General features: G+C 31.1%; 3 protein-coding genes across 6 annotated transcripts; all 3 read right to left on the minus strand.

Annotated features, from left to right (window-relative positions):
• Positions 1–398: 398 nt before the first annotated feature.
• LOC105128356 (Ribosomal protein S16 family protein) lies at positions 399–2387 on the minus strand. Its single transcript, XM_011029970.1, has 3 exons — positions 2139–2387; positions 1310–1355; positions 399–634 (listed from the first exon to the last, which is right to left on the minus strand). Exons 1-3 carry the CDS (start codon positions 2269–2271, stop codon positions 403–405), a joined length of 411 nt encoding a protein of 136 aa, XP_011028272.1. The 5' UTR covers positions 2272–2387; the 3' UTR covers positions 399–402.
• Positions 2388–4482: 2095 nt separating this feature from the next.
• Positions 4483–5576, minus strand: LOC105128355 (cyclin-dependent kinases regulatory subunit 1-like). The gene is made up of 3 exons (XM_011029969.1): positions 5375–5576; positions 5217–5277; positions 4483–5047 (listed from the first exon to the last, which is right to left on the minus strand). Exons 1-3 carry the CDS (start codon positions 5425–5427, stop codon positions 4910–4912), a joined length of 252 nt encoding a protein of 83 aa, XP_011028271.1. The 5' UTR covers positions 5428–5576; the 3' UTR covers positions 4483–4909.
• A 5183-nt stretch (positions 5577–10759) lies between these two features.
• On the minus strand, positions 10760–18808 carry LOC105128359 (uncharacterized). 4 transcript variants are annotated; one of them, XM_011029973.1, is made up of 19 exons: positions 18671–18808; positions 17413–18537; positions 17237–17323; positions 16918–17122; positions 16720–16828; positions 15870–15962; positions 15661–15742; positions 15518–15577; positions 15383–15435; positions 14930–15096; positions 14110–14320; positions 13879–13933; positions 13707–13763; positions 13389–13634; positions 13086–13165; positions 12879–12935; positions 12707–12800; positions 11250–11390; positions 10760–11158 (listed from the first exon to the last, which is right to left on the minus strand). In XM_011029973.1, exons 2-19 carry the CDS (start codon positions 18454–18456, stop codon positions 11051–11053), a joined length of 2949 nt encoding a protein of 982 aa, XP_011028275.1. In that variant the 5' UTR covers positions 18457–18537; positions 18671–18808; the 3' UTR covers positions 10760–11050. The 4 variants fall into 4 exon arrangements, with proteins under 4 accessions (XP_011028275.1, XP_011028274.1, XP_011028276.1 ...); XM_011029972.1 differs by lacking the exon at positions 18671–18808 and having other exon boundaries at positions 17413–18592; XM_011029974.1 differs by lacking the exons at positions 17237–17323; positions 18671–18808 and having other exon boundaries at positions 17413–18592.
• Between the last annotated feature and the right edge of the window lie 5857 nt (positions 18809–24665).

Raw genomic sequence — 24665 nt, forward strand, 5'->3', positions numbered from 1 at the left:
CAAGGCATATAGCAATAACTAAAAACCTGAGTCAAAATAAAACCAACTATTTCAGCTTCACATAAATGTTGGCCCGTGCAAAATGTACAAGCAATGTCCGGTCCTGATTATTTGATGAAACCAACGCACAAAATTAGCATGAAAAATCTATAATTAGTCCCACAGCCTATAGGAACTTGGTCACCATTAATTTATGCTTACATGTAGTTTATGTTCCAGAATATGACTTGCTAAAAATCACAACAGAAACATAGATCGCTTAATGCTGCTGGCTACCAGCACCCAAAGAGAAAACCAATTTCTCCTCGATAAAATTCCCGAGGCCTCTGGAAACTGGCAAGCTTCACGTAGTTGTTGTAGCAGCTTCAGTGTCGTTTTTACTAGCATTTGATTGGGCAAGCTTCACGTAGTTGTTGTAGCGGCTTCAGTGTCGTTTTTACTAGCATTTGATTGAGAAGAACTAGGAGACTTCTCAGGACTCAAAAAACGTCCTGTCATTGGATCGACTGGACGTGTGTCACGAGGACCACCCTTCCGTCCCATTACCATCATCGGCGGTGGAGGTAGCAGCCCTGCTCTGAAGAGAATGCGTTGGACAGGTTCTGAAGGCTGAGCACCAACCGACAACCAATACCTGCAGAAAACAGTAGGAAAAACTAAGGCGGAAAAAAAAAGATTGTGGTTATAAGGCGGAAAAAAAAAGATTGTGGTTATAATTAAAGTGTTTTTTTTTAAATATATGAAAATAATATTTTTTATTTTTTTAAAATTATTTTTTATATCAAAAGATACCAAAAAAATTAACTTCAATAAAAAAAAATGTCAAAAAATCACAAAACACGATTTTAACTGCAAAAATTCCCAAAGTTTCTTCTGGCTTCATTTTTCTGCTTAGGCAACATTCAGTCATATAATTCTCCGTGAACTCGTATACCATAATTAAACTAAACTCAGAAACTCTCAATAACACAAACCTGAGGGGTAAATGAAAGGAATTAGATCCATAGTAAACTATTTTTTATTATTGTTTTTCCACATGGATATTTCACAAGATTTAAATAAAAGTGTTCAGCGTTAACAATTAAAAGAGGCAACAAGAAAAGGCACTCCTCCACCAACAACTATTAAAGGAAATGATAAACCAACTGCACAAAGGATGTCAAGCTATGACACACAAATACATTAGAGTGAGTTAAAAGCACTCCAAGACCAACATTAAGAGCAGATGTCGAACAAAGTTCCAAAGCACTCAAATAGGGCATGTAACAAGAGCATAAGGGAAAAACAGGAAGAGTAAAACATGGCTTACTTCACTCTCTCAAAATTAAGACCCATTCGTTTGCCTCCATCTTGACCTGCAAAAAACAGTACGTTTTTTTTTAAAACAAATAAAGTTAGCTACTCGCAGATCAATATGCCTTGACTGGCAGTTGATATAGCTAAGAAAAATGTCAAGAACCAAAAAAAGAAAGTTAAATCATCAGCCAAGTGACTGTTCAAACTTCGAAAGACTTTGACAAAACGTAAATGAATTCGCTTAAAACTAGTGTTCGACATTTCACTTTGAAGAAGCAATTTTCAGCTCTGCGCTTTCTTTTCCCTACACTATCTCAGGCTCTAAAAACTGAAAACTTGCTCAAATTAATCCCAACAAATCCGTTCCTATCTCTTGGATCCACCAAAATAATATTAGGGAATGTAATAATATTCATTTTCATACAATATCTTAGTAATCAAAAAAACAAATAATTTTATTTGCTTACCAATAAAACCGAATAAACAAAAGCTTGAAAACTCATTTCAAGATACCTACATTAGGTATATCAAGAGTTGTACTCCTCCCCCGCATAATACCATAGGAACACCATGAGAATAAGTCATGGATTACACCTATTATATGCGAGGGAGGAGTACAACTCCGATCATACTGAATAATTACTCCCAATTTCAAATATTAGACTAAACACTGCTATCTTCGATAAACATAGACATGAAAGAAACAAAAGACAACCTTTTATAAGACATTTTTTCTACTCGTGCTTAAGCTAACAGTAAAGGACAACAAAATGTAAGAAACATAGCAGAAAAGAATGAAAAAAGCAACATGGAAATTTGAGTTTAAGGAAAAAGGGACAGACCAGGAAGCGGATTGTAGTAACCAAGGACTTCAAGATGTTTGCCATCTCTCGGGGATCTGCTATCAGCAGCCATAACCCGATAAAATGGCTTGTTACTGCACCCGAATCTCGACAACCGGATCCTCACCACCATTTTGGGTTTAATATTCTATGGATGAATTCCAAGTCACAGACCCAGCGATTGATTGAGGGAAGGAGAGAGGAGAATCTCTGTTGCTAGGGTTTTTGTGTCTTGTGATCCTAGAGCTGGATTTTTAGAATATTGATTGATAAATCGGGCTGGGCTAACCTGTCTGTCTTAAATAGGCCCATTTTGGTTTAAATAGGCCCAGTTTAACAGCCCAGTCACAATAATCTTATAATACTTTAATTTTTTTAAAAAAAATAACTTCAAGAAAATGGGAATTTTCTTATTGAACTCAATATGTCTACATCCAAAAAATAGACCCAATTATATATTCGTGGATCAATGCAATAAAATACCAACCAGAAATCTAATATTATATTAAAGATTACCACTTACCACTGCATGCACAACCATCAAACCATATCCAGGACTTTCAGGACGACGAAGATCTTGATGGAGTCCTGTTGATGTTTAATGAAGGTTATAATTAAAGCTTTAAATTTTAGTTTTTAAGGTTTTATTGATTTTCATCTTATTTATGCTCAGCTAGCTAGTTCGCTCAGTTGATGTCGTAGCAAGATGCCAACTCTTGTCTGCATTATTGTTCTCAAGCGGTGAAATGTGAGTGTCGATAGATTTATTTTATAAAATATTTTTTTTATTTTTTAAAAATTCAACTCTTGTCTGCATTATTGTTCTCAAGTGGTGAAATGTGAGTGTCGACAGTTTTATTTTATAAAATATTTTTTATGATAAAATATTTTTTTATTTTTTTAAAATTAGTATAATCAAAATATATAAAAAAATTATTTTTAAAAAAAACAAGGATTATCTTACATTTGCAGATATGCTGTAAGTAAAATTAGTTAATGGTGTTTTTGAAGGGTAAAAGTTATATATATAACCTAATAAATGAAAACCAACCAAATAATTTTTTTCATTCTTTTACCAAATTAACTCTTTTTTTTTCAATTTTTTCCTTCAATTAAATTTAAAATTTATTTTATATTTTTATTTTTATTCTCTTAATTATTATTTTTTAAAAAAATTTATATAATTAATTTTTTTAATTTTTTATAAAAAATTAAATTTCATGATTTTTCCATATTAAGCTCTTCTATTCTAATAACTTGAATTACAAGTTTAAAAAATTAATATAATTTTAAAAAATATTTTATAATCCTCTTTATTTTTTATCAAGTTATTCAAATAGTTTGATAGAATATCCTATTTTAGCTCTGTTTTCATTACCAAAATTACTAGTCTGTCATAACCTCTCTCTTTTTTGTCATTATTTTTTACCTCATTTAAGCACTTAACATTATTCCTTGCAAATAAAAAAAAAAACCAGCCCTGCAACGAAACGCTAGCACAAATGCTAGGGTATTCTAAAATATAAATCAAACGCTACTTTGAAGTATTAGAGTTAAGTTCTACTCATAATTTTTTCCCCTTCTAAATGTTGTGTGCCAACCAAAAAGAAAAGAGATCCCTCCTTTTCCTTCATGATAAACATAACGTAAATAAAACACATTCACTGCACAAGCTTTAGAGCTCCATTGAAATAGCCCAAATAATTCCATGGAAAAGCAATAACTAACTAGGTTACCCAAATATCTGCAAGAAATACAAAAAACTCGAGCAAAGAGAAGGGTGTGTCAGTGCTGAATTCATTCCTTTGATCTACTCTGTTCTGGTTGAAACAGAGTTATATTCAAGTCAATTCAGACTGAGGTGAAGATCAAGCATTACATTTAAGCATTGTCAAGGCTCATCAGTAAACCTCGACTAATGAAGAAGCTTATAGAAAGCTAATAATAGTAAACACGACTATCACAGAGATACAAGGCAAAGCAAAATTAGCTCCACGATATTCACATTTTGAACAAAAACTTGGTGGCCACCAATAAATGCTAAAGATCGATGGAATCCGTCACCCATAATCAATAGTGAAGGAGTGTCAAGATGAGTCCTACTGTATATATTCCTAATCCACAGCAGCTAGGATTGACAAAAACACCAGGATCGATCTGCAATAACAAGCTAACAATTTCACCTCCAACAAGGCAATAAAATGAAGTTCACCACCATATCACTAGACATCTCAATCTCAGTAAGAAACATAACGTGAACACATACTCACAGAGCAAGCCATGCCCTAAATTTACCACTACTCGTGCCAATCTTCAAATAGACTCCGCCCCAGGATTTATCACTCTAAAATTTCCTTCGAGGATAAACATCGTTGTAAAAAAACAACAGTTTAAACACACATCACACTTCATAAGAAATATCCACACACAAACAAAAACAAAAACAAATATCTAAACTAATTGCATGTTTCTTTGTGCGTTGCACCCCACAAACAAACAAAGCCTAAGAACCTTGGTATAGCAACTACAAAAACAACGAAGAATATCTGCAACAACTGAGTATTAGTTTTTCATCAACGTCTAATTAACCAACGCTGATAATGTCATCAAACAACACATGAAAGAAACAAACAACCCTAACAAGAAATTCTCCACAGTAGAGAATTACAACACAATACTAAAAATCCATAACCGTTTATGCAGGGCATAAACCAAAGCATCTCCTTCCTTTTCAGCATTTCAGTCATTATAATAAGAAAATAAAAAACTTATCACTTGACAAGAGCTTGATCCTGCTGCTGCTGATAATTCAAAGGCCTCCTGAACAGCATGATGTGTGGCTCCGGGCGATGAATCGCATAATGGACCCACCCTCGGCTCTGCTGAACTCCAATCGCTCGCCACTCATTCTACTCAAAAAATAAAATTTATCATAATCGCAGCCGTAATTCTTTCAATTAACTTACATTATCAAGCAACAAATAATAAAATAATAACATTTATTGTTATTTTTATTTTTTAATAGTGATTTCAATTACAAAAAAAAAAAATCCTCAAAATCCGGGGGAAAGAACTTACTTCGGAGAGAAGGCGATTCTTAATGAGAAGTTTGGAGACTTCAGGAGGAAGCACCACATGCCTGTACGATTTTAAAAAAAAATTAAAAAAATATGTCAATCCAAACAGAACTTGATAATAATAATTATCAATCAATCGGATAAAAGAAGAGGAAGCACCTGTACTCAAAAGTGTCATCTAAATACTTCTCGGAGTACTGGATCTGACCCATTTTTTGTTTGCCTCAAGAAATTGCTTCACCGTTTTCACGATCTATATATATATATATAAAGAAATCAAAATAGCTTCAGTAGAAAATAAAAAGAAACGAAAAAAATGCTGTGTTATGTGGTGTGGTGTTACCAGGGAAGGAATGGAAGACAAAAATGATGATTTATTTATTTTAATTTTTATTTATTTATTTTATCTAGGGGTGTTACCGGAAATTTAATATAAATATGGTGTTTTTGAATTTTGAATTTTTATTTCTCCCGCTTTTTTTTATCCTATGTTTTTTTCTTCCTATAATTCCTACTCTAGTTATTAAATTAAGTTAAAAGTAAAATAATTTTTAAAAAAAAATCAAAAGGAATCACTCGTACGAACGGATCGGCCCAACGCTTTCCTCCATCCACATACAGCTAGAACTCTGCTTCTTCTTCTTCTTCTTCTTCTTTTATTTCTTGCTTTATTAATTTCTTTTTACCTTAATTAATTTATGCCGAACTTCCACTTTTATGTCTCTATACTTTACGACTGGGAGACTGTATTCTCATTGTTACATGCAAATGCAAATTCTACTCGAAACAGGTGGCCGAAGATACTCCTCATCTGTGTTACGTAAGAGCTGGAGAGTGGATTATTATTATTAAAAAGATATTTGAGATAAATTTTATTTTTAAAATATATTAAATAATATTTTTATTTTTAAAAAATTATTTTTTATATTAATAAATAAAAATAATCTAAAAATATTAATTAAAAATTAAAAAAATCTCAATAAATATTTTTAGAATAAAAAACAAATAAACCCTAAATTAGTATGGCGTTGTTTGTGTTGTACCGTCGATCTGCGCCGGCCTGGTTAAATGGGATGTAGAGGAGCTGCTACCTCCGTAAGGAGGTTTCCCCACTCGCTACTTGGTTGGTTGCTTTGATGTTCTTGCAAGAGCTTTGTTGACTTCACTCCCAGTGATGCGATAAGCAGCTTCCACACGCGCATATTGAAACCTGTGAAAATTGAATTTAATTTAATGGTTAGCATGCTTTAGACGTAGTGGAAATTCTTAAAGTATTTTTTTGATAAAAAAAATATATTAAAATAATATTTTTATATATAAATTTTTCATTGATATATATCAAAATCATAAATAACACTAAAAGATAATTTGAAATTTTTAAAAAATTAAAAATTTAAAAAAAAATATAATTGACCCGCAATGCTAAAAGTGCCTAAATAAATTTTTATGATTGAAATATTTTTAAGAATATTAATCTGAATTTCAAATGCAATTCAATTTTTTTAAAAAAGATTTATAAGTTTAATTTATCATAGTAATCTCTATCAAAATACCTAAATAAATTATATTAATCTGAATTTCAGATGCAATTCAATTTTTAAAAAAAAGATTCATAGGTTTAATTTATCATAGTAATCTCTATCAAATAATGTTGAAAATAATATTCTAAAAATACTATCATATTAATACAACCTTTTTAGTATTATTTATTTATTTATTTATTTTGTGTTTCCGTTCAAAACTTGATTACTACTTTAATTATATTTATTTTTTTATGGGATTTTTGTAATTGAAACAACTTGTGTTGTTTGTTGTTAATCTATATTTATCTTATAACATTACTATAATTTGTATCTCAGCTGCCATGTATTTTAAGGGAGTAAATTGAGTAAACTCCATTCAATAAGGAATTTAATTGACTTATTCCTCTATCAAACATTCCATTTGTATTTATTTATATTTTTCAAATACTTTTTGTTATATTTTGTAGACTCATGAGTCTATTTATAGCAACACTCCAATTTATAGGATTTTCAATAATATTTTGTTATTTTTTTAGTGTGTGCTAGTTAATTGATGAGAAAGATTTATCATTTTATTAATCTATCATGGTATCATAGCAAAATAGGAGATGAAAAAAAACATGAACTCATTAGTCAGGTTAAGTATAATTAAACAAAATTACTAAAAGATTTGACAATGCGACGAAGTTTTCGCAAGCTATAAAAACAATAGCCGGTGAACTTGCTCTATTTGGAGCACAATTTGATGCAAAGGACCTCACCAAGAAATACTTGATGGACTTGGAAATGAATATAAAAAATTAGTATGTGTTGTCCAAGCTAAAGACGTGACTATTATATTTAAATAACTATATGAAAAATTGTTCAATTTTAAAGCCTCGTTGCTCATAACAAAGCTAGAAGCATCTCATTTTCTTAGCCACTACTAATTCTATAAGCTAGAATACACCAACCCAGCACCCACCTACAAACTCAAGCCCTAACAATTCTTTATGATGTCTCTCCAACAACGACAAACCGATATCCCACAACATCAAATAACAGATCAGCCACCATTTAAGAAAATCATCCATTTTAATCATACCTAGGTTTTTGTCAAACCTACAATATAAAAGGTCATATTATAAAATGGTGTATGTTATTCTAGCTAGTACTAGTTTAAACATCCAACAATAACCTCAATGCTTCAAACAATCATCTTGCCTCTCATGGCATCTAAGGGCTCATTATGTTGCAAATACTCCCACCAATTTATTATGGCTCTTTAATAGTGGTGCTTCTCGTTATTTTATATCTTATCCATACAATTTTTAATTCTTTTCCCCACACAATAGCTCAAATGACATTATGATCAAAAATGGCTTGGGTCTTTCCATTATACATATATGTTCCACCTCTTTTAAAACCTTTCAAAACACTTTTCAATTGAATATTGCCCTCTATATTTTTGATATAAAAATGAATCTAATTTCAATCTCGTATTTTTGCATCTCAAATAATGTTTCCATCAAATTCTTAGCAACTATTTTTCTTGTTAAGAAACTTCTACGAGGACAACACTTCTAAAGGGTCAAACTAAATATGGAGTTTATGAGTAGTCGATATCTCCATCATTACTTGCTTTTTTTAGTATAAAGATATCCTTATCTAAGTGGCATAGAAGATTACGACACCTAGTTTTTCTAATTCGAAAACAAATTATATTCATAAATCAACTAGATTTTTCATGTAATGATTGTCTTTGTAATAAAAGCCATAAATTACCCTTCTCTCAACCAACAATTATCTCTTCTCAACCTCTTAAGATTATCTTTTCTGATGTATGGACTTTCTCAATCCTATTATATGACGAGTTTAAATATTATATTTTTTTATTGATCACTTTATAAAATATATTTAACTTTATCTTCTAAAATAAAAACCAAAAGCCAAAGCTATTTTTGTTAGATTTAAATCCATTGTTAAAAAATATTTTAACAATACCATTAAAAATCTTTAGTATGATAATAGTGGTGAGTAGATAGCTCTTGCTCATTTCTCTCTCAACATATGATATTTTTTTTTAATCTTATTAAACCAGCTCACATATAAACGTAATGATTTTTATAAAAGAAGACATCTTCACATTATAAATTGAATTAACACTACTATCATATATCTTTCTTCCTTTAAGTTAATAAATTTATACCTTCATCACACTAATTTTTTTAGCAAATCGCATGTCAATATCCATACTAAACCTCTCTTATCCTTATGAAAGCATTTTTAGAACGACTCTTAATTATTCAGAAATCAAAGTCTTTAGATGTTTATATTATCTTTGGCTTAGATAACATACATCTATCAAACTAGATAATTATTTCAAACTTTGTGTATTCTTAGGTATTCTTTAACTCATAGTACCTAATACTATCTTAATCCATCAATATTCAAAATGTGTGCCTCCTAACATGTTAGATTTATAAAGTATGTGTCTCATCTCTCTTGTATGAAAATCAATCACCTCGTCTCTAATCCCACAACATTTCCACTCAGATTCCTCCATTTCAAATCCTCTAATCATCTTTGATACCACCACTAAATCTTCCATTTACAATGAGAGGTATTTAGCAATCCTTTAGCGAAGCTTATACAACACTAATCCTAGCTAACATCACATCTTTACCAAACTCATGTGAACTTACAAAAAACCTCACTTTCTAATGACCAACACTACATCTCAACTCTCCAAGACTCATCAATGACCTCCCTATATTATAATCGTTAAAGCAAAAAAATAATATTTATAAACCTTTTAACAAAATAAATCCTCACATCTAATTATCCAAAGGTAGTGACTTTAAACCAACAATATTAACCCAGCTCTCAAAGATCATAAATGACATCGAGCTATATTTGAAGAGTATAATACTTAGTAAAGAATGAAATATGATTTAATAAAAAGTACAACAATATAGAGTTAACTACATATCTACAACAAATCTTGTTTTAGTACATAAATTTATTTTGTTCATTTTTTAGTCCTCAAGTGAGAGAGAGGGGAGTAAACCTTGCTGTAAGATAATGATCATAGAAAAAGTTATTAATTGAGCTACTTTTTAATTAGTAAAGTCACTATTTTTTGGTTTAATGAGTTCCATTCACCAATAAGTGTTCGATTATGATGATTTTAATCCTTAAATATCCATGAAAAAGGATATTAGCCTCAATAAAATCAAATTTTTTTACTGATTTTCATTTATTATGGTGTTTTTTTTTTATTTTAGAGGGTTATTAAGTAATTTTAAGAGGGTTTTACAATGTTTAGAAATTCTTTTAAAATGAAAATAAATTAAGAAATAAATTTTAAACCCAAATGCCCTCCCTCTATTTTGTTAACTACCATAATGATGATCAAAATCTAGATATTTAGAACCAAGAGATGTGTTGCCTATCACAACAAGCAACTCATCATTTGTAATTTTGTTTAAATAAACATACAATAACAAGCCTCTTCCTTACAAAAAAAAAAAAAAAACCCAACTAAAATCCATATGCATAGACCCTTATTCTTATATGCTTGGACCTCTAAAAGTCACACTTAAGTTTGTTTTGTACACTTTTTGTTGATTTTAATTTTTTTAATTTAAAAATTTAACATTTTTTATTCCTAGACAAGACCACATAAAAATAACTCACATGATAATTAAAAAACTTCCTGCAGGCTATATACACTTATTATGCTCAAATTCTTTTTGTTTGTTTAAGTCACAATATAAAGCTAAAAATTAACCTATCATTCAATCAACTTTTAAAAATATAGTTGCACTTGCTTTTCAAGAAGCTTTTTACTTGAAAAGACATTAAAAAAATTATTTTTTATTTTTTAAAAGTTATTTTTAATAAATAATAAAAATACCAAAAAATTATTAATTTGAAGCAAAAATAAATAAATAAAACTTAAATTTATTTAAAAACACTTTTTTAATGCACCGAAGAACCACACTAGGTTAAACCGAGACCCTCAACTGTTTTTTGTTTTAGTTGTTAGTATAATTCTAATAATTTTAATATAATAATAACTAATTGATTAATGCGTGAGCACCCACGCTGCTCCCTACTTTTGTATATCTAATCAACCGTCTAAACTCCTCCGTTCTTTCCCTTCAATTCTACAAAAAGAATTATAACAGCCCGTGGGCTCCAACTATTAACATGAAAAGGATGTTTTACTGTACACAAATGCCTAATAAAGATCCTCCTGTACACAAAGGAAAAGGCTGCTGTCCAAAAAATTGCTTGCCCCCTTCTTCAATTAGAAAGCATCTGGCTTTCAGCCACCTTCTGATTTACCTATAATTCGGCATTTGGGGACTGGCTTTTGCAGCATTAATGCCCCTTGAAACACCATTATCTGATACCTTCTCCTGTATTCCATCAGCTGCAACACATCATAAGCGTTTGTCAGCAATATATTAAGAGCACCATGAGCAAGCGACAGAACTGTGTATGATCCACACAAACACACAAACCTCATCTTGAGTTATCGCACCAAACCCGAATTTGTTTTTCCAAATAGATCCGACTTCTTCGGCTGCAGGAAGTACAAGATTCTTCACATTGAGAAATCCAAGTAGCTTCTCAATGCAAGTAAACAAGGTCTGAAAATAACCCTGCAGATAGAAAGAGGATATAAATATACATCTGCTCTTCACTAAGAGAAGTCCTCTTGTATAAAAACTGCATGGGCCACAATTGCAGAGGCACAAACAAAATATAAACACATCCAGGATTAATCACATTTTTGGTCCCTCTACTCTACATTTTATTGATGTGGCTCCTCTATTCTTTTCAAACTTGCACGGTCCTTCTATTTCAGAAAATTTCTTAATGAGACCCCTCATCAAGTGAGCTGGCATGTCAGCTAAACATGCTGCATATCAAAAAGAAAAAGAAAAAGCTTTATAAATTCCCATTTTATCATTTCTTATTTACTCCAAAAGTAATAACTAGGGGATGTGGGGGCAGTCTTTGGCATGGAGGCCTGTTGGCCAGTAGGAAGGGAGATATTGGTAGTGATATCAGAAGTGATTGAGCTGCTGTGACATCTGTTGCTTTAGTGGTGATTGCTAAGCATGCTGCTGGCAGCTGTGAAGCAAGGGATGGTGTGGTGGAGGGAGATATGAGAGAGACTGGTGTTTTTAGTCTGTCATGGAGATGTAATAATGATGTCTATTAGCTTTTTACGGTGTTAACAGCACTTCAGTTACTAGAATGCTCCTGGATGGAAATCCAACTGATGGTTTTTAAAGTGAAATGGTTGGTTTTCATTGCTGAAATAAAGCACAATAGATGGCCAAGGAAATTTGATTACACCTAAGAACAAAGAAGGCCCAAGTAAACAACTTATTCATAGCTGGCTCTCACAAACATTTCAACAAACACCTAAAATGCAATCAATATGGGATATAGCATGCCAATTGAATGCCGTTATTTGAAACCCCAGAAAGGAAGCATAACCAACCCACAAAACCTAGCAAATTAACCTAACCCATTCCATGACCCAAACAAGTACATCACTCGTAGCTCCATACACAACAGCTAGCACCACACCGAACGTGGATTGTGGCAGAGCATATGAAAGAAGATAAAATGGTTATTTAGGGTAGCATTTTCTGTTTTGCTTTTGGATTCTTTTTTTGTTTTAAGAAAAAAGTTCAATCAATTATTTGCTATAAATTTTTGAGGAACTTTCTAATATTATATTTTTTTTCTCGTTTCATGTTTTACCTGACACATCAGGCCACCAGTCAACTAACGGTAAAATTGACAGAAACTAGACAGAGGAACATATTGCGTAAATTTTCTTGAGTAGGACTGCATAAATTCAACAAAGAATGGAGGGGCCACATGAAGAAAATGTCAAGAGTAAAGATAAATACTTGACACATCTATGGTAAAATAAAGTGTCAACAGTGCAGCACATTACCTGTCCTTGCCATCTGCTACTAGTTGCAACTATAGGCAGCTCAGCCAATTCCTGGCCAAAAATTCTAACAACTGCCACTGACACTACAACATGGCTGCATGAAAAGTACAAATTATCAGTGTAAAATAGATGTTCTACAGAATAATAGGAGATGTTAATCAAAGATTCTTACTTAACCAGCAATACAGCACAATACATGCCACCTAGATCCTGCCCTTTCAGGTTCCCGCTGCCAAGACAATTAACTCTAGTCAATCACAAGCAGATGATTTGGCACAAACAGCAACAAGCACACAGAAAAATACTGGAGTTCAAGCATTTAAAATAATAACCAAACGGCATATAATATATGTACCCAATTGTACGCAGAACTGCTTACCCTTTAACCATGGATGGGATGAAGTCATGGTCATCACGTTTACGTTTGGATTTATCCACGGTTATTGGATCAAAGCACTCCTAAAGTCGGAAAAAAAAAATCCAGTTGGTGCTTAATAGCAATGATGCGTTATGACAGAATGAACAGGAGTGTTTCAAACTGAACAGAATCAGAACAGCAACCTCCTTAAGCAGTATTCGACAGAAATTAAAAGAACATGCAATGTGAAGTTAACAAAGTGAGGAGCAAAATGTTTCTTGCAAAATTATGAAAAGCCAGCAATATTCTTAACACAGAACTCACATGGAAAATGGCAACGGCGTCAGACAGTAGGGCTTCAGTAACATCAGAAGAATCTGTTTTCTTACAAAGAGGCCTCCATCTTACATCATCACTACTACCACTCTCCGAGGCACTTTCTTCATGCTTCTTTATAAAATTCAGGGAAGAATCTGGAAGCTTCTCTTCCCCACGAATAACCAATTTCTGCAAAGCTGAATGAATTCTTTCACACCCTGTGCAACAGAACCACTTTCCCTTCGGCAACTCCTGTTGTACAAATCAAGTCAGCATTTTTTTAATTAACACTTGATTTGTGGTGTGATAAGAACATGGCATTACCTTCAGATCTTGCATCTTATGTTCCTTTAAACAGCCAACGTGGAACTCCTTCTCACACTGCAGAAATCAAGCACATATCAGCACAAACCTGAAATAAAAACGCTTATGACAAATACAGAAGTAGCAGAAAATTGTTTTCAAGCACACATATAATTTGATTTGCAGAATATACCTGATCACAAATAATCACAGTGCGAGGACCAAATGTTCTTTCAAAATCATGACCTCTGCATAGGTAAAGAATATGTTAAGAAATTACAATAGGAAAAGGTGAGAGAGAGAGAGAGAGAGAACTGTACACATCAGCACTAAAAATATTATTCAAACACCAAAAACTCTTACAGAACAAGACATAAAAAGAAAGCCTATTCATATTCTAGAAAGTAGGACCAGTCAACTCAACCTGCAGAAAACACATCCACCAACTTCAGCCTCAAAAGTTTTAACGATGCGAATGCATCGTCTGGTTATCTGCTCTATGGGATCAACTCCTGCAACCCTTCCTGCTGCTATAGCATTGGCATTACGCTCCACAAATTTTTCTTTCTCAAAAGTATTCAGGCAATATTTGCAGTACCATTTACCCCTAGGAATTGAAGGTAGAGAAAGACATTCTGCAAGACATAATTAAATATTATAAGCAAACAAAGGATGGTAATCAACCAAATTATCTGTAGATTGCAGATGCTGACCAAATGAAGAAAGCAGCAATCCATATCTACAATCAAGTATCATGATAATAATTTAAATAATGCATTGCAACCATCTGGGAGTATATAAAACAAACAAAAATTGAAGCGAAATCCATCTAACTTCTTCTCAATAAAGAGCTAAAAAAGTTAAGCATACATCTGACTATCAATGCACAGCAATAAGATTTTATCCAATCCAATGTGTAAGGGTGACCTAGACACCCTGCTTACCTGTGAAAAATCTTGACACCCTCCTTGACAAATATTACCAATTTTATACTATTTCATGATAATTACATCTGCCATGTATCCGCTCCATGTTGTCTATTTTCTCAGGATGTAACTTCTCTTTTCTAAGAATCCAATCTCATCTCACTTGTCTGAGGGACCCTTTTTTTAGGTTGCACCGCAACAAACAGGCTCTTATTCTAGATATATCACTAAGGAATTCCAGATCAAACCAGTGCAGTCCACCTTAATTATTTACATCAAAGTAATAATAGCAATATCCAAAGTAAAGTCAAAAGTCACCTTGGTGAAAAGATCTTGGGCATACATCACAACACAAAAGTTTCCCACCATCTCTACAGATCTGGCATAGGTCATCATTCTCCTTGATAGAGTGCCTCCGACCTTTTGATAGAGATATTGCTAATTCATGAAGAGACACCCCATTGGATGTGTAAATGTTCAGGTAACTGTTCAAACAAAAGTTAAAAGTAAAAAGTAAATATTGAAATACAAAGTCAGTTACTAGTCTAATTTCTCGAAACCTCCAACAAGAGATCATGTATTAAAATCATACCATGCAAAATAAAATAATCAAAGTTTGGACTTCTATAATCAATCACCATTGCAAAAGCAATAAAATCATGTCACACGGAATTAAAAACTTAAATCTTGGACTTCTATATCAATCATCGTTGCAAGAAATAAGAGTCAAGAGGCTTGAGACCACCTAAGTCTGAACATGTAAATACTCACGGCTTTCGACGCGATGCCCAACCAGCATGAGCTTCAAATTGAGATGGGCTAACCTGCTCATTAAATGTCAAAAAGATTAAATCTCTGACCAAATAAATACCCAGGGTAACAATACATCAGCAGGAGAAAATTTACCTCAGAATTGCAGCATGAGCAGAAAATGCCAAATCCCTTCTTGTAGCCTGCCAGCAATTTCTGCCCAACACATTTATACTTTGTAAAATAACAAATATAGATCAAATCTATAAAATGTTGGCATGACATCATAGTAGCACAACCTTTCCCTGGCAGTAATATCCAACTTCGGTTCCATCTGGCAAGACCTCTTCTTCAAAAACCAGCTTATGTGTTCGAATATCTCTATTAAAATAGTACATGATAAAAAACAATTTAAACCAATCAAACTATTGAACTTAGAAACCCCCCCAAGAGAGAGAGAGAGAGAGAGAGAGAGAGAGAACATATGAAACACAAGTAGAGTGCTAACTTTTTTGTAACTCTCCCTTGACTCTTGCTTCCTGACAGGCTAGACTTCAACAACTTGCTAGAGGACTCTGGAACTGAATGTGGTTTTGCGGTTCTGAAATAACACCAAGTAAAAACATATCAAAACTCGAAAAATTAATGATAAAAGAATAGGCACAAAAAGGAAGAATCTGCAATCTATATATCATTCACCGAAAATAATATTTTCTGTAACATCAATAGTAGAATGTCCAAGCAATACAGTTATCTAACATGCACACATGTATTTATCCTTGCATGAGTATATTTGGATGATGTCAAATCACAGATTACAGGTTATGTCAATTTACAGATTACACATACATCTCAACTTTGGGTTAAAATCCAGCTAAAGACCTGTTTCCTGAAATGGAAAGGCAAGACAAAATTGATAATTTATGATCTCTGCCAACAAGAAGAATCCACAAAAGCATTTGTTAATAATTAATTTAATAAAATGTGGGGTCATCTTTATCTTTGATAGCAGAACAAGTTTCACCGCAAGACTAGGACCAAAAAATACATGAATAAATGCATTGCAACAATTTTCGATGGGTTCATATCTGGTAAAATGCTACCACCAAACACAAAAGTTTAGAGCACATGCAAAGATTGTTGGTAACCAGACAGATAATTTATCCAATAAAAGCAGGGAGGTTTGTGAGGCACGTCATATTTCATTGATTGCCTCCTCCACTATCCATGCTGGAAAATAAGCAAACAGCAGGCATCAGACCTAGATAAATAGATGGTGACAGCAGAACATGCAGATAATTTATTAAAACTAAAGGTGTTCTAAATATCATATTGATATCATTTATAGAAAAGCATACCGTTCTTTTTTAGCTGTTTCTGGTGCTGAGCTAGCTTGAAAATCTTTCAATCCGAAGCATTGACTGCACAATACCTTTGATTTCCTAGAGCCAGCCCCTGTAATTGACCCTGCAATCCATAAAAATGTCCAAACCAACGCGGTCAAGAATATTTATACAAAATAAATTCAAGGATATCCAATATGATGAGAAAGAAACCTCGGCAGTTCAAACAGAAATTAGATTTCTTTGAAGGTGAAAACCCGGTAGAAAGCCGAATAGCTTCATCCAAAGTATCCAACGAAGAATTCTTGCATGCGTTCATTACATCACAGAGTGTATTTCCATTCTCCAGGCAAATATATTCTGGTGGACGCTTGTTTGAACTGCCCGCATGCAGCACAAAAACAGTAGGAGTGACAACCTAGATTGAGAATTAAAAACAAAATGCAATCAATAATTCAAACAAATCCAAGCTTGGACTCATAAAATTGAAAAAAAAAAATAGTTGACATTTCAAAAATATCACAATACTCACTTCTTTCCCCTTGCAATCGTCACAGAAACACAAAATTCCCGATTCCCTGACCATCCCATGCAACCCTTTCTCTCCAGATCCTCTTACCTACGATTAAAATTTATCCTAACTGAAGGCTACAACAATAGCAACGCCACTACTATTCATGAAAATTATTGCGGCAAGTGAATTCATACCTTGGCACCGCGCAAATACTTCACCTTCTGTCCCTCAAGTATACCTGAATCAAGAAGATCCTTCAACTTTGTTGGAAACTTCTTTGACCCATCAATGCTGAACATCTTCGCAGGTGTGGTGGTGGTGGTGGTGGTGGTAGCAGCAGATGAACTGCCTTTTTCATCAACTTTAACCCCATCAGAGGAAGATATATCCACAGTCTCTATCTTCGGCTTCAATGCTGACCTGGTAAACCTCCTAAAAGGTTTTTCCGCTTCAACCTTACATTTACTATCACCATCAACCACAACTGGATGTAATGAGCTGTTAACATCTCCTCCCTCACCATTTTTAACCAAAACCGAGGATAGCCCACTTGTCCCTTCCTCGCGTGCATCATCCTTCATCAATTCACAGTCATTCTTTCTCTCAAAAGCCCTATTCACTATCGCATTCGAATCTTCATCCGTCAAAACTAACCCCCTAATCCCTTCCTCACATGGATGATCCTTGTAACCCTCCTTTACTTCAACACCACTCTTGCTTCCTAAAACCTCATTTTCTTCCATCTCTCCATCCATCAAAACTGTCACTGACCCGTTATTCCTTTCCTCACACAAATCACCCTCCTCTTTCAAATCCTTGTCCAGAATCAGCAGCGATCCTTTATTCCTTTCTTCACATTCAACCACTTTTTCCTTCGCTTCTTCAATTTCCTTCGCTTCCACAATCCCTGTATCGCCATTCTTGCTCAACAAAGGAGTCACAGACTCAACCTTTGACTCCTCCAAATCAACAACATCAACCTTTTCAGCTTTCTCTAACTGACAAACCTTTTTAATTCCATACCCCTTCAACTTCTTTCCATTATAACTGTCACTTCCATTGTTACCTGGAGACGAGAAGACCCGAGATGACCGTGTCCGGCCTAGATACCCACGGATCTCAGAGCGGGCTCTGAAAGCAAACTCAAACTCTCGTTTGTGACCTGGCCGGACCTTTGCCGTACCCGCATCCTTGGCATCCGTACTGTTTGCCATATTGATTGAGAGATCAAAAACCATAGCCACTCTCTTTTTGGGTTTCTTAAGATTTCAGTAACATCAACAAGAATGCATCTTTTATTTGTATTTTTATCTGATTTTCTAAAAAATGAAAAGAAAGTTAGGGTTTTTTCTTGAAAAGAAGAAGCAGAGGATTAGAGAAAGAAAAGAGAAGCATAAAAAGGATAGAAAGACAACAAGTGAGAGAGAAAGAGAGCGAGGAAGCTAAGACCACCATAAATATTTTTTTAATGACAGAACTAGCCTTGCTGTTGGCTGGTTGGATTCCTCGCCATTACAAAATGGAGAATTTTGCCTTTTGTTTTGGTTTTTTTTTGTCGAGTGTGTTCTTGGAGTTTTGAATTCTTCAGCTTTTGGTTAGTCTCTGGAAAAAATTGTCATTTGTATCCATGAAATAACTTGAAAGAAAATGAATGGTGTGAAAGAGAAACATAGAATTATTTTGATTTGTGTTTGGGATTTTAATAGCTTTTGGCAGTATAATTTGAAAAAATAGATTTATAGAAAAATCATAAATACTAGTTTTTTTTTAATTATAATTTTAAATGTGAGATTTTAGTGGCATCCGTATAAAACTATGATATATTTTGATTAATCAAATCCTTTTTAAATATATAATTGAGATAAAATACAAATCATATAATTGAAACATATTGAGCAATGGTTGGCAATTAGTGAAGCTAATAACATCAGTAAATGTCCTTGAAAAACTATATGTTTTGAAATAATCTAATATTATTCGTGTTGTAACGAATAAGACTAGATTGTTAATTAATATAAATTATTGTTGTATTTTTTAATAAACTACCATAATTATAAGTCCTTTTTATATAAGAAAGTTTTAGCGGTGGGATATCTTATGTTATTTGTATGTCATATAAGTACTTCAATTTTGATATATTTACATGTTATATAATTAGGTTAAGAGGATGTTTAATAATATAGTAGTAGTTATTTTTAAAAATATTTTTTGTTTTAAAAGGTATTAAAATGATATTTTTATTTTTAAAAAAAATTATTTTTGATGTCAGTATTGCAAAATAATTAAAAATACTAAAATAATCAATTTAAAAAAAAATTTAATAAAAATCATATTATAATTCACTCTCAACAAATAAGATGTTTTGTATTCTAAATAATTGGTATAAAGTGTTGTTTAACATTAGAGTTTGGGTGTTTTTAAAAGGTTTTTTTTCTAGAAAAAACATAAATAATTTTTTTAAAATAAAATATATTTTATCCGTGCATTTTTAATATAAAAATGGCAACATTTTAGAATTAATCATGTTATATGAAACCACGTGCGACTATAAAAGGTGAATTGCATGCAACATTGTGTCACATAATTACATAAAATTCCTACACGTGCAAATAAAATCAGCTTAATAAGGTAAGCAACGGCAATGTTATCTACGTGTCATATAATAATTCAAATTTTATTGTTGTTGTTTTTCAATCCTGCATCAAACTGTAAAGGGGATAAGATCTTAAAGAAGGTTAATATATATATATATATATATATAATTAGTAAATCTAGATTAAAGATAAAATTTTATAGAAAAAAATACTTTACAAATAAAATTATAAAAATTTTATAACTGCAAAATTCTTATTACACCAAAGTATTATTTTTAAAATGCTCGTGGTCAATATTCTATCAAGATTGAATATTAATTAGAGTTATTGAAACCAATACATGTTATGATCTTTTCTTTATGTAATAAAACAATTATTCTTTTAAGTTGATATATGAATTATACATGTAATTAATGTATAGATGCTTGTCAAATGACAATTAGACTAAATTGATTTACATTGTAATGTAATATTAAAAAAATGGCTTGAAATCATAAAATCTGAAATGAATTTTATTTACATCAACCAAGTATGGACCTTGAGTGACTCGTCTGAAGGGATAAAACTCATTGGATGTAAATGAGTTTCTGAGAGAAATACTGACATGGAAGACAATGTACAAATATATAAAGCTAGCCTAGTTGTCAAATGTTACAAATAAAGATAGATGAGTTGTCTTTGATAAAACTTTATTACTGGTAACTATATTAAAATCAATAATTTTATTTGCTATATCCACATACCATGATTATGAGATTTGGAAAATGGATAACAAAACTATATTCCTGAACATGAATCTCCAAAAAAACGTGTACATGACACAATTTGAAAGTTTTAAATATAAAGAACTTGTCAATATAGTATGCAAGTTATAAAAATATCAATTTATAAATTTAAGTAAGTTTTAAGGAGTTGAAATATTTATTTTAATGAGATAATCAAACAGTTTGATTTTATAAAAAAATATAGATGAAAATTGTGTTTATCAAAAAAAGGCTAGTGTGAGTGGAGTTGTTTTTTTAACATGATATGTAAACAACATATTATTAATGTGAAATGACATTTATTTACTCTAGTTGGTAAAGATCTAGTTATTTAAAAATTTATCCATAAAGAACATGGGAAAAATAACCTCTCCACTATAAATAAAAATCTATAAAGATAAATCTAAAAAATTGCTTGGACCTTCTCAATGTATATGTAGATAAGATGTTAAAACAATTTAGCATAGAAAAATCCAAAAGAGAATACTTATATATTTCATTTAGAATATGTTTTTCTAAAGATACGTGTCTTAAAATACCGATTAAGAGAGATTGAAATGAAATTATTATATATACTATGAATATAAGATCCATGATATATGTGACGTTATATGCAACACCAAATATATCTTAGTTTAAGCATAACAAGTAGATATCAATTTAATCTAGGTAAGAGTCATTGAAAAATAATTAAAAATATTCTTAAGTACTCAGAAAGAATTAAGAATATTTTTTTAGTTCATGAAGAAGATGAACTAGCATTTTATAATTGTTCATATGATGGTTTTCAATAAGATATAGAAAATGAAAAAATTCAGTGTGGTTGCATTTTATTGTAAGAATGTGTATATTATTACAGTAACTACTATGGTTGTTATTGGAAAAAATAAGTCTAGAAAAATCATATTTTATTGTAGTTAGTTTGATTTAAATATATATTTGGTAAAAATTGTAATGAAAGTTCATGTTCAGTGAAAAACATGTGTTAGATGTGTTGGATGAAATTGTGATCTAAATTGATATTGCTAATAATATTACTAAAAAAAGGACATGTATTTTTTTTAATTTTTAATTATATTAATTTGCATTACATTAACATTAAAGTTTACAAACAAACACACAAACATAAGGTTGAAGTTTGATTTCTTTATCTACAAACTTAGTTTATTGTAGCATGGAAGGGTATTAATGACATGTGCTTTATAGATCTTGGTGCTTTAGTTTCTCTTGATCGTGGATAAAAAGAAAGAGGTCATTTTTGTCATTTGTTACAAACAGCAACAAGGGCACGTAGAATAAACTAAGGACATTTCGATAAGTTTAGCAAATGGTTAAAAAAAGATAAGATAAATTATGAACCTCGACTAATTATGATTGGAACATAGTTCATTAACGGGTCTCATATATAAAATAATGTTCTTTTAGTAACTAGCCACTTCATTATCATGATTCATTGCTAACGTGAAAGCAAACTCAAGAATAAATATGCTCTAAATAATAATACTCAGTTTAAAAAGTTTCAAATAAGAAATCAAAATAGATTATATAACTAAATTTGAATACACATCTATATATAAAGGGGACAAGAGAGGTTGTTTAGGTCACGATGTTTATCATTAAACTAGATATGGTTTCTAGCATTGTTGATCTAGTAGTCTTGTATTATGATAACAATTAAGCCATTTAATAAGTAAATGAACCAAGATCTCACCAATAATCCAAAAAAGCACTTAGACAATTCCACTTGATTAGAGAATCATAAAAATAAAAGATATAAAGATAAAACAAGTATCCATTAACTATTATCCCAGTAAAAATATTATTGTTAAGTAGAGCGATATGATATCTGATATTCGAGTAATTAGCCTTAATACAAGTAAGAGATTGTTAATATATATATGTTTTATAGCCAATTTTTTAGTTACATGTGATATTGATTTTATTCATATAAATATATATAATTTATTAATAAAAGTATATTTAATAATTGATTGATAATATGAGATGTGAAATCTGTAAACTACGTAGTGTATTTTGGCAATCTGTTTAGAGAAATGTGAAATCAATATGTGTGCTTTTTTATATTTAACCATATATTTTAGTTTTTTTTTCATTTTTAATCAATTCTATAAATTCAATGTAATTACATCAAATTTCTTCCAAAGTTTTTCCAATTTTTTTGAAAATTTATCAATTTAAATGTATTGTATTTGATCTTTACTTGTATATATAATTTTTTTACCATCAAAACAGGTAAATGATGCATATGTCATATTAATTAAAGAAAAAACTAAAACACATAAAGAGGATCACTAATCACCTCCTCTCATGTGTATCGTTAAGTAAACTATTTATTTAGACAATTAAGCTAACCTTTTTCAAGGCTGTTTATCTTCTTTTTAAGCTTATAATTTTTTTACCTTTTCCGAATGATATGCCTTAAAGCAATGATAGTTGTCATCTTCTATGAAACATCACATAGGTTGGTGTTATATGTGTTATAATTGTAGGTATAATTTAACATATTTTTTATTTAAAAATATATTAAAATAATATTTTTTTAATATAACACATTAAAATAATTTGAAAATAAAAAATATTAATTTAATTTTTCTTTTTAAAAAAAATATAATTTTAACCATATTCTTATACTATATTTTATAATTAAATATTTAATTTTAATCTAATTATAATCACGATCACGATCACGAAGAGTGCTTTTGATAGGTTCGCTGCCTTTGTTTTCTCAATCATTCTACTCCTCAAGTGGGCTTGACTATGGCACGTATATTTTATTTTTTTAATTTTATTTGAATATTTATTGTTACTGTATGTTTGGATTATCAGTTGTTTTTTAATTTATCCATTGTTTATTGTAGCTCTGTATGTCACGCTTTTATACTGTTGTTTGTTGTTTTTATGTTAAGCTTCTGTTGTTTTGACCAGGTTGTTGTTTTTAATCTCTAGGATCCAACACTTGTGTTGTAATTTATTTTTTTATGACTATCAAATATTCATAAAAAGCAAAAAAATAAAAAAATAAAAAAAATAGTATTTGGTAAATCTCCAATCATCCAAACCCACTGAAGCATCAACAAGTCACTTTCTCCAGCACAAGTCTCCAACAATCAATACGTTACTCGCAGCAGCAAAATCAAAAGAAAAATACTTTTAGATAATTTAGCAGAATCTGTCTCCAATTCTTCGCAAGCATCCGACGATCCATTTGCAAATCGGGACCCAGACGCAGGAGTTCTGGGTCCCATTAAATCTCCTATACACAAAAATAGAAATAATTCTCTGACCATGGACACGAAAAGATAAGATTTTTAAGAGCAGCAGTACTCAAAAGTCAAAAGTACTCCTACAGGGCCGCCCAGAATTTTCTGTTTAAGGAAGCCCTCTCTCCTAGATCTGTAGAACACTCTAGAAAGAAAATATTCATCCTTTTATAAACTCTCCAAATTTATAAACATATTTTCTTGTACTTTTATTATGTATAAATTTATTTTGTTTTAATATAATCTTATTTCAATCATGTTCATATCTAGTGATTGACTCGGCTGACCAGTTTATTTTCGAACCATGTTTATTTTTTGTATTTTAAAAATGTTTTAAAAAAATTAATTTTTTATTTTAAATTAATATTTTTTATATTTTTAAATTATTTTGATGCGTTAATTTTAAAAATAATTTTTAAAAAATAAAAAATATTATTTTAATATATTTATAAGTGAAATTCACTTAAAAAAATAATATTTTCATGTATTATACTTGTTGGATGAGTTTGCCACCTAGTTCTAATTTATTTATCTGCATAAATTCCCATCAATTTTATTTATCAAGTAAAAAATAAATAAGAGGAATGCGCATGTGAGAAGTGTAAATATTAAATCCATAAAATTAAACAAAATATTAAATCCATAAAATTAAACACAGGATTATTTATAATAGCTGCTTGCATTTTTTTATATATATTATAAAAAAAAACTGAAAAAGATATAAGACTGTGACTTATATATATATATATATATATATATACAGTATTCAGGAGAGAATTAGAGCATCCATTTACACCTTTTCCTCTCT

The sequence above is a fragment of the Populus euphratica genome, unplaced genomic scaffold, assembly GCF_000495115.2.
Source record: "Populus euphratica unplaced genomic scaffold, PopEup_1.0 scaffold14.1, whole genome shotgun sequence".
Classification (NCBI taxonomy): Eukaryota; Viridiplantae; Streptophyta; class Magnoliopsida; order Malpighiales; family Salicaceae; genus Populus; species Populus euphratica.